The sequence below is a fragment of the Cololabis saira genome, chromosome 16, assembly GCF_033807715.1.
Source record: "Cololabis saira isolate AMF1-May2022 chromosome 16, fColSai1.1, whole genome shotgun sequence".
Classification (NCBI taxonomy): domain Eukaryota; kingdom Metazoa; phylum Chordata; class Actinopteri; order Beloniformes; family Belonidae; genus Cololabis; species Cololabis saira.
This window is the reverse complement of record NC_084602.1, coordinates 19571058-19581794: the sequence shown is the minus strand read 5'-3', so window position 1 is coordinate 19581794 and position 10737 is coordinate 19571058. Positions and strand designations below refer to the sequence as shown.

The window sequence follows — 10737 nt, the reverse complement described above, 5'->3', positions numbered from 1 at the left end:
TGCTGTGAAAAGCACCCCCTCGTATATTCAATGATAAGTAGACCAAGAAAAAAAACAACACACTGACACTTCAATATATTTATATATACACACTCACACAAACACATACTTAGGAGTTTATATTATATATATTTACAAATATTATGGAAGACAACACAGTAAGCAGGCTATTAATTAATGACATCAATAACCATTTACCCGATTTTTGTTATCTGTGACTGTGATTGTGGGAAAGTATGACTATTGTGGAATCCATGAGCGCATTTAAACATGAATCATTAACACAAAACTGGACGCTAAACAGAACGTGACACGGAATGAGAATATAATTTTTGTCAGACGAGGGGGTGCTTTTCACGGCAGGAGTGCTGAATACGGCACAACACCGGAGTATGACAACTGCAGAACAAGTATAGGCGCACAATAAGAAACACTTTTTTCTCCATGAAAACACGTGATTTATTTATTATCACAAATAAAAAAAATGAATGTGCCTCCTGTGGCAACCTTTTGCTGAATAATACTCGATTTAACATTCAAATAAAATATTTCTCCTTTTGCATGTGGAGATTAGCACATTCCTTTCGAACGTATTAAATACAGACGCAATCACAATCCCCGCAAAAACTTTCAGGCTTGGTAAATCTCATTGCGGGTGGTAAATGGAGATATTTGCATTTTCCCTTCCCAGTATTTAGCGCGTTCTGGCGGGTACGCCCCATATTGAGTATTCATCAGGGCAAAAGTACTAAATGAATAGCGTGTGCTATTTTGCTCATTTGAGAGGCGCAGTCCTCTTTGCACGCTGTTAGTAGATCAGCTTGCACATTGGTTTGCGGGTGATGTCAAGTTTGCACACATTTTTACACACGCAAACCTTTAGTAAATCGGGCCCTATGTGTACAATTCATTGCAGATAAAGATCGGTTACTAGTAGTCTACCTGAACTCCCGATGATGTCCTTTTGTGAGCTTTAGCTATTTTTGGCCTCCCTTTTGTGATACAAGCCCTTCTCTTACCTTTGCTGCAGGCTTTGATCTGAACTTACAGAGCTGACAGCTTCTGCTACTTTTTTCCTCTAAAAATGTTTTTGTTTCATTTGAAGTACCCGAACTGAGAGCCCTAAATGAAACAGATTTACTTTTCTCTGCATAATTTATGGGCGTCTTACTTTCACGCTCGATAAAATTGGGATTCTTCTTTGCTATTGTGTTCTTTGTTGTATCTGTTTAGTTGCAGCACAGTTTTTATATGCAAATGACAAAGTAGGGAAGTGTCTGCGCTCATTCATGAGGCAAAATGGGAGTGGGAATCAAGCTTGTGTGTGTATATAAAATTTTACAATGACTGAGATTAATAAAAAAGAATCAGAGGTATTAACGGCTTAATAAATGCCTTTGTTGGTACAGACAGTTTACAGTAAGTTATGAAACACCACAGTTTCTGGCTGCTGGTGTTTGAAAAAGGTAACATCTGCTTTGGAGGCTTCTTTACATTCAATCACCAGGCAACAGATGCTGCTTCTGCACTACATCCCTCCCACAGAGAGGATGTGTTATGGAGTAAATTATACGAGTGACAAATTAATACCAACCCTCTCATGAGGGTCAAGTTAAAGATTGTTCCATAGGATAACCAGCACAACAACTAACCATTAAAAAAAAAAGTACCTCGTGTGGCCAATCAATATTTGGCCACTTTGCTTTCCTGCAGCCTACAAAACAGATATCACGTGGCGGCCATGATCAATATATCTGACCTGGATATGCAGCCGTGTTCGAACATCATCCATGTCAATACACAAATTCATTAGAGATGGTGCCACAGAGAAACCACTGATGATGCAGCAGCTAATCATTAGTGCTATTTTAAAAAGAGGAAAAAGAGAGAAATGAATGGCATAAATGGGAAGGATTTGGTTAACATCCAATAGACTATCAGATGCTAATCTGTATTTGATCTTATTGTGTGCTGTGTTCCAGCAGGGAAAGTGTGTCACAGTACAACAGATCGGGTGAACTGTTGGAGGTCAACACAACTAGGGCAGACAATTAAAACTGGGAAAAGCCAGAGGACAGAAAAGCATCACACTGAGCCTGACATGGTTCACTTGTGCATGTCCATTTCCGCGGATGGTCTCAGACTTGAATCTGTAAAGAAGCGGTCCCAAAAGTCTCTTCGAAGTAGGGGAGCAAAGGGGACAGATATGGCTACTTTACGACGGCAGTCAAGATCCAGAACGGCCTCGACTCGGCAAGATCGCGGCTCTTGTTCTTCTACCGCATCTTGCCCTGTTTTCTCTGGAACTTACAGCGACCACGAGGAAGACCCTCCACTGCGCCGCCAGTCCTCTCCTCTGCTCAAAGGTTCCCTTTCCAGTCTTCATACACCTACCAGTCCAAGTCCAAAAGTTTCTTTTTCAAGCCTTCAGCGATCCGTTCCCTGCCTGCAAGGATCCCTGCCAAGTATTCAAGGATCTCTCCACAGCTTTCAGAGCTCTTTACCTAACCTTCGGGGATCTGTGGGTTCGCTGAAGAGGCGCTCACTCGGTAGCCTGGAAAACCACAGCCCAAGTCCCAGTGAATGGAGTACAAGCTTTCAGAGCGTCAACGGCAGCTCTAGTGATGACGATGGCAGTTGGGATACAAACAGCTGGAGCTCAGGTGCTACCTGTCTTTTACGTACACCTAACAAACCAGACAAGAGTGAGTCCACAGGGGAATCAGGTGAAAAAAGTTGCAACACCGAGCAGCCGTCTTCTGGAGGAGAGCCTGAGGATGAAATCATTTACCAGAATCTTATCTTCTCTCACCCTACTGATAAAGCTGAAGCTAAAGGAGACAGCAGTACCAGGATTTGCAGAGTTGTAAAAAAAGACAAGGGGACCCAAGGCAAGTCCTCATCTTTCATAAATAAGAATGTTTCTAAGAGCGTTTCATCCCATCCACGGGGCGAGAAGAATGAGGACAGGCGTAAGTTTTCCCAGTTTCTGAATGAGGTGACCTGCAGGGTGCTAAAATCTGATGCTGGTACTCCTGAGCAACAGTCCAGCCTCCGCCATCCGCACTCTTCTCCTCCACCGGCACCTCCTTCTACTCCATCTCATCCACCACATCTTTCTGCCCCGGCAAACCCACCACCATCATCTACATCAGCGACGAGCCTGTGGTACAGCCCAACTGCCTCAAACCTTCAGACCATCAAGGAATGCGACTCCAAGGACATTACAAGCTCCATCCAAGAGTGGAGCAAGACATTGCCCAGTTGTAAGATCTTGGAGCCTGAGGATATGTTGAGAAAAGTGAGGCGGGAGAGTCCCTCGTACCCAGAGCGCAACCTAGAGCTATATACAATCCAGGCGCAGCCGTCTTCTGGGAAACTTTATCTGGAGACAGACATTGACCGAGTAAGACGACTCGATGAACTGGTTGCTAATGGCACTCTCAAGAAAGAGAGGAATGAGAATACCCTGGAGAAAGGCATGGACAGAGGGAAGGAGAAGGGAAACAGGATTCCATGGGAGAGAAATGGAGATTTGGGGATGGAGAAAGGAAAGGAGAAGGACAAGAGAAAAGAGAGCCTCTGGGAAAGAAATAAAGGAGGTGAAAAAGGGAGAGAAAACGGTACAGAACGAGAAAAACCGTGCCGGGAGCAGGACAGAGGGACGGAAAGGAGTAGGGACAAGGAAAAGAAAATGATCCCCACCAGCTATGACGCATCTACTCCTCACTTACCTCCCAGTGGACGAAATAACCCTTGCCCTGCTTTCAGCTGGCCTGAGGGATTTCCCAGAGTGTCCATTAGATCTACCACATTGCCCAGATGTTCTAATTTCACTGTGAGTACATCGCAACACCACCAAAACAATGTTTTTAAATTTCTGATAATGTCTACCTTGAGGTATCAATGTTTTTAAATATCTTACTCTGACCTGCTTATCGTCACCCCAGGAACAAGGACATAGATGGAATTCAATCAAAGTTATTTTAAGAATTCAATTTACAAACGGACAATGCTAATATTTGACAATATCAGAAAGCTCTGGATTACATTTACTCTAAGCAATTTATTTGTCAATTAAAAGTATTTTTGGATATTTTTGTCATGTTTAAAGTTATACAAGCATTCATTCATGAAACTGGCCGAGAAAAGATCAATCAACCAATCCCTATCTTTTACTAAACTTAACCAAAGTGTTGTGGTCACTAAACCATGATTTGATTTGTGGCCAATATGTGAATAGATTTTGAAACCAAATCACAGAACATTAAGGTTTGGAATTACTTTCAACAATGCTGAAAACATGAGCACTATGGAACACGTATATTGAACCTGGTGCTTTACAATGGGAACCACACATGGAGATACCATCTCTGTGTTCTACAAATATAAGGCACCCCCCCTTTTTTTTCTTTAAACCTTTACAAAAACAAGACTAAATCAGAAAAAGGACTGCAAATACACAGTTAACGGTTCGGTTATTCTCTCATTGAAAACAATTACTTTTATAAAGGTAATTAATGTGATCATTTGGGCAAGTTAGTGGAGAGAAGCACCCACATTTTGTAGCAGTATTTCTTGCTTCCTCATGAAGCAAGAGTAGATGTAGATTGCAGGATATAAAGAGGCAAATGAAAAGATTACACTGGCCTCTGATGATTTTACTCAATCTTTATTCGAGGCTTTGATTCAGATCATTGCATCACATTCTTCCTTGTTAGCTGAATATTATTCTTCTGATAATTTTTAGATGTGAATCATTTATGTTTGTTGTTCAGTTCAGAGGCATGGGACACATTACCTACTTGCCATAAAAGCAACGTGTGAAACAAGAGTACACATTAAAACTCTATTAATGGGGAATACAAGTGATTTTGTACAGAAGTGCATGACACATGCAGAGAATACTCCCCTTGCTTGTCCTTATTCCTTTTTAAACCCAAACTTAAAACTGCAGCATGACATGCAGTTTGAATGAATCCTTTCTCAGTAGATATTCACTTTCATAGCTTGGATGATCTCAAAGGGATGCAGCAGATAATGCCTGTATAAGTTGTTGTCTCTCTCTCTCTCTCTCTCTCTCTCTCTCTCTCTCTCTCTCTCTCTCTCTCTCTCTCTCTCTCTCTCTCTCTCTCTCTCTCTCTCTCTCTCTCTCCCTTTTTTAAAAGCATTTACATCTCTGTGCCCTCCAAACATTCAACACACACACACCTCAGTGGGGAAGTAATGCTCCTTTGGGATGGAGTAAACCATCCTTATTTACTGCATTTTCAGTCAACAAAACAGGGGGAAAGATGGTTTGGCTTCAAAAACTAATTTCACAATCCTAAAAGCCGCCTGTGAGAATATAACAAATACATATAAATAGTTTAAGAATTTTCTTCCATCTTCTTTTCTTGTGAGTTTCTAGCTCAGGCTATTATGGCCTCTTACAACCTGCTGTGTTTTTATGCAAATACTCTGTTACACCGATGGGTGGATTTTAACTCATGTCTGAAAGCCAGGAAGCAGGGACATGTTTGGAATGCAGCTTCTTGACTTAATATTACAGTATTTCACTGGACATCAGCTCCCTGGCAACCGTTCAGCTCATGAAGGGGCGTGTGTCTTAAAAGGGACAAAAAAACTGCTGAATGGCAGTTTCTCAAAGTGAGTTGTAAGTGGGCTGTTGAAGAGACAGGGGGGCGTATTTCTTTCGAGGAAGGACTAAAAAGGGGAAACGTATCAATTCTGGATATCTAAGGATAAAGTTAAAATAGAATCTTTTATCTATTATAAATAAAAGATATATGCAAGTAAGAGATGCATACACATATATTATAATGACGTGATAAATCTGTGTATAAACATACTCCATCACTACAGTATGTCAAAAAAAAGCTATACTGATTAAACTCCATCAATATTCATAATGACCTCGATGGATGTTGCAATGTCTACCCAAACTCTTGGTAAAACTGAATGCATCCTAACAGTCCATGTACACGCTTATCAACAGGTGCTGGAAAACATGCAGGTTTTAAAAAGCAACTATGGAAAGTGCTTCACAGAAAGAAGAGTTTGTGTGCAGTTGAAATGAAATGCATTAATGTGATCCAGTTTTTTTTCTATACCATCGCCGCTTCCTGTTAATGGGTTGTGTATTGGCGTGGGTTCAGCCAGTGCAAACTCACATCAGTATGTGCCTTTGCATCGCTGGTCCAGGGGAAAAAAAAACACCAGTTTCAAAAATAGCCACATTTCTTCTCTTCCTGAGCTGAAATCTTAACTTGACGACACTTTCCTTTTAAAATAGCAACAGGCTGATGTTTGCATTACTGAAAACTCAAACATATTGAGATATTTTCAGGGCTACCAAAAGTTCACATGCCGATGTTTACTTTTGCAATATGCCAAGACCATACATTTTAACACACAATATTTTAAGACTTATCAAAGAGTATGAGTGGGTGAAAAGTAAAATCACAGTCATCCCAGACAGCCCAAAATTGTCAAAAGATTTTGGTTTAGTTTTTGTTCAAGGTTAGGCAGAAAGTTAATGTTTGGGGTTTAAGTTTTAGTGCTAATAGTTTGTTTGAGCCCTTTATAGGAAGATAGTGAAATGCTTCCATACATCTATGATCGATACCAGCTTGTTTATATTCAGGGTCAGGGGGATCAGCTGGAGCAATCCCAGTTGTCTTTAGGTGAAAGCCAGAGGTATCCCAGTCCATTACAGGGCCACATACGGACAAACAACCACACGCACTCAGACGCACTCCTAAGAAAAAACAATCAAACTGACATACATGCATACATGCTCCAGGATGCTGGAGTACCCACAGAAAAACTCCACACAAGCACAAGGAGAGCAGAGAAACTGCCCACAGAAACATGTCAGACTTGAGCTGTTTTTGAAAAAAAGAAAAGATGCAGTGTCTGAAGGTGTTAGAAAATATACATTGAAACGAATGCAAGAAACGTTTTGATCTCAATTATTGGATTTCACACCCATGACTACTCCGAGGGGGGAAGGGGTTTGAGACACATTAGGAGAATTTTTACAAAGCAGAAAAAGAAAAAGCCAACATTACAGCAATCTGTCTTTTTGTTTGGCTACAAAACAGCAAAGAAGAAATTATAACAGGAAATACATGGAAGGAAACACAATGCTAATGCAAACAACCATTTTAGTTGTGATTTGCAGCTCTGGGGAAGTGCACGTCAGGTTACAGTTACGAGGAAGTCCCCAGCGATGGCAGACATACGTCATTGGTTTGACACAGAAGCATAACTCACCCATCAGTGACAGATAAGAGTCATTTCTGCTGCCCAGAGGGCATGCGTAGTGTTTTTATAGGTTTTCAGACAGACACAACCCGACCAAAACCCAGGATACTAACAGATACACAACAAACACAAAGCTTCAGGATATAAAGAGGTCCACAAAGTAATGAAATGAAATCACAGAGACACTATCCATCTTGTACGTACAGATTATCTGCTCCCTGCGGTTTTTGGAGCATTTTCTGTTCAGTTGTAAATTATACAGCGTAACTGTTTAAAAATATTTTATTGAGACTTTATTTTTCATTATGATAAGAACTGTATTATCAAATAAACATATGACATTGTTCCTTTGTGGTACATTTACTGCACCACCATTACCAACGCATTAACCTTAATCATTTGCTGTTGTTTTGCGAAAGCAACATAAAGGCAAACACTTTCATGTGAATGAATTGACAGATAAAGCAGCAGATAATCATTCAGTGATACCTTCCAGGAATTCCGATCTTCTCCTCCTCCCACTCTCTCTAGGCTTGCCCTCTGCACGGAGGGAGGCTGGATGGAGGGATGGATGGAGGGGATTACTGAGCGTTGTCTCATTCAGTAGCTGTATGAGTCATCCTGCTGTATCATTCCTAGTGTTTGTAACACACTCACAGCACCGCGAGGGATGCCGTACACATGCTCACAAGCACACACTGCCCTCCCATAAACTGCATGATGGAGCTGTGTACCTGTGACATTCATTATTATATCCCACTGAATCCTCCACAGTAAACCCTGAACCTGCCTGGCCAGAGCCGCATTCAACATGCGAGCACACACACGTACGCAGGCACACCAGCTATCCGCAGCAGTGACCACACACAGTGAATTCACAAAATCTGACTTTTCTTTCAAGTTTATGATGACATTTCATGACAGCAGCTGCACATGTGGTCTGCTATGTTGAGTGTGTTCAAGACATTGCTCTGGCTAATTGGTTCTGGACCAAAGATTTAAGCCTAAGTGAAAATGTAAATGGGGAATCCTCTTGTGAAATCCTTGTCATGCATAATGCATGCGTAACAAACAAACGTGTGCAAACAAGGACCTACTTTCTCATTCACCTCCATTTTTCTTGCTTACATGTAGGGGAACATGATGCACAAACATCCTGTGTGGAGTGGAAAAGGTTGAATTTTGATTTTAAAGAACAGATTGACACTTCTCTCCCTCTTTACTTAGCTTCCTGATTCCCTTATTTTCCTAATATTTTTGTGCTATGCAAAGCTAAGATGTTGATATAGCTTTAAACATACCTTCAAGACCTGAGCGTGCAGGTTGCAGGCAAGAACGCTAGAACTGCGTACGCCAAAATGTCAAACTAATCTTTGAATTTACCTGCAATGTTTAATTGTGTTCACCTTCTTTCATTTGTTTCCCCTTGTTTTGTCATTCAACTTTTCTGTTACTCCTTTGTCCTTCCAGTGACTACTGTGCAAGTCTTCCTCTCGCCCCGAGGCAGTTTCTCCCTCTTTCTGCAGCCCACAGCATTTTTCTTTTGCTCTGTTAATCTGTCATTTCTTGCTGTGCTCCCCTCCCTCTTTCACGTAATGCTCTCACTACTGATGGAGCAGAGAGTGGGAAATAATGGATATATTTGTTTGCTGAGACATAGTGACTCTGAAAGCTCGTTAAACAGAAGATAAGGGGTACAGCGCAGCATGCAGTGACAGCGGCAGCGTCAGATAAATCTCACTTGATGAATATATCAAATCATTCACTCTCTTTTCCCCTCTTCCTACCAGGAATCTGATGGAGAGATGCGACATGACACAAGGTTTGCCACTTTCACTTTTGCCTACTCTCCACCACACCTCTCCTCTCCTCCATCACTCCCAGAACCCCTCCTCTTCCCACACTCTTCCTCCTGCTCCATTCAATTCACAGCACCCTCCTTTTCTCTCACCTCCCTCCCTCTCTCTCTCTTTCTCTCTCTCTCTCTCTCTCTCTCTCTCTCTCTCTCTGCCTACCAGCACCGTCTCCTGTCACAACTAGGAGTCTTCTTCTTAATGCATGTTTCTCTGAGAGGAGGCACAGGCACGTGAATGTAGTGATCTTATCTGCTGAAAATGAAGCGAAAAGCACATAAACGGTAAGGCAAGAAAGCGGAGAAGTGCATGCCTGTATTCATTAGCTGCTCTGAGATGAGACGAGGGATTGTAGTTGCTCTGCTACACTTGTGAAATGATGAGTGTTTGGAGTGTTGTTCTGAAGCGGTTGTGTTTCCATGTGTTGCATAGTCATAGGCTGCTTTGACAGAAAAGGATATAACCAGGAAAGACTGGGAGCCTAGTGAGCATGCAACAGTCCTGCGTGATAGGAGAATATGAAGGAGCATGGTTTCTGGTTGTAATTCACTGCAGCAAAAGTGAGGCTGCTCAGGGAAATTTGTTTCAGTTGATGTGAAGCTGCAGTTATTATTCATATCTTTATCCTGCTCCGTTTGATCAGCCGTCATCTTGTTTTTTGTTGGTTTGTTTGTTTTATTTGTGTGGGAATAATGAGGCGCCCACTATTTTCATAGCCCTCAATTAACTTTCATATTCATGGGCAAGGTGATACCACAGAGAGCTAATTATGGTTGAACAAGTGCATCATGAGAAAAAGTTAAAAGAGAAAAGTTACTCTCATTAAACTAAACTTTTCACCTTGTATACAGTATATTATGAGAGAGACAGAGCAACTGAGGGGAATCCATAATCAGGTATTTTACTTGATGAAGTAGAGGACTTTGCTTTTTATTTCAGAGTAATTCAGGATCCTTTTTTATTTCTGTGTTTCCTTGAGTTGATGTCAGCGTTGCATGTCACCACTTACATGTGGAAACATTGAGTCTTAGTGATCTCTGTCTCCCGCTGCATAATTAAAGCAGATGAGGTGGAAACTTTTCCTGCACAGTGGACAGAGTTTGGTGAAGGAAAAGAAAACGGACACCTTTCAGAACTTGATTTACTCCATAGAGTTTCATTACTATACTGTACGCACAATCCAACTCAGTTTTAAACGTTTGTACGCGTAATCGCTTACAAATATTCTTTTTTTTAATGATACAGCCAACAAAAAAAAAGCTTGTTGATTTGAGTGCCAACAACTCAAGGCTGTTAATAAGAGCTGAAGGATGTCCAAACAAACATCAGCTCACAAAGCCCCAGCAGCACACAGTGTTCCTCCTCCGTTAACTGAAACGATTTCTGCTATAGATAATAAGCCACAGCTTCTCACCACAGGCTGTTTTGTTCTTTACTTTAAGGCTTAGTTAAATCAATGCCAGAGAAGTTGAGATCACCATGCACTGACCGAACCTTTCAAACCTATAAATATGAACAGTATATGTTAAAAAAAGCCCATTATACACATTAAAGTCTGATTTCATGAGATTAATGACTTTTTGATTACAGCTTATAATTGAAACTTCGCATTGCA

General features: G+C 41.2%; 1 protein-coding gene across 1 annotated transcript in view; it reads left to right on the top strand.

Moving 5' to 3' along the window:
* Nucleotides 1-3095: 3095 nt before the first annotated feature.
* LOC133462096 (brain-enriched guanylate kinase-associated protein) overlaps nucleotides 3096-10737 on the top strand; it is a 57583-nt gene continuing 49941 nt past the window's right edge. The window contains exons 1-2 of the mRNA XM_061743228.1: nucleotides 3096-3838; nucleotides 9060-9091. Of these exons, the coding sequence (XP_061599212.1) occupies nucleotides 3290-3838; nucleotides 9060-9091 (581 nt within the window). The 5' untranslated portion in view covers nucleotides 3096-3289. The remainder of the gene's footprint in view (nucleotides 3839-9059; nucleotides 9092-10737) is intronic.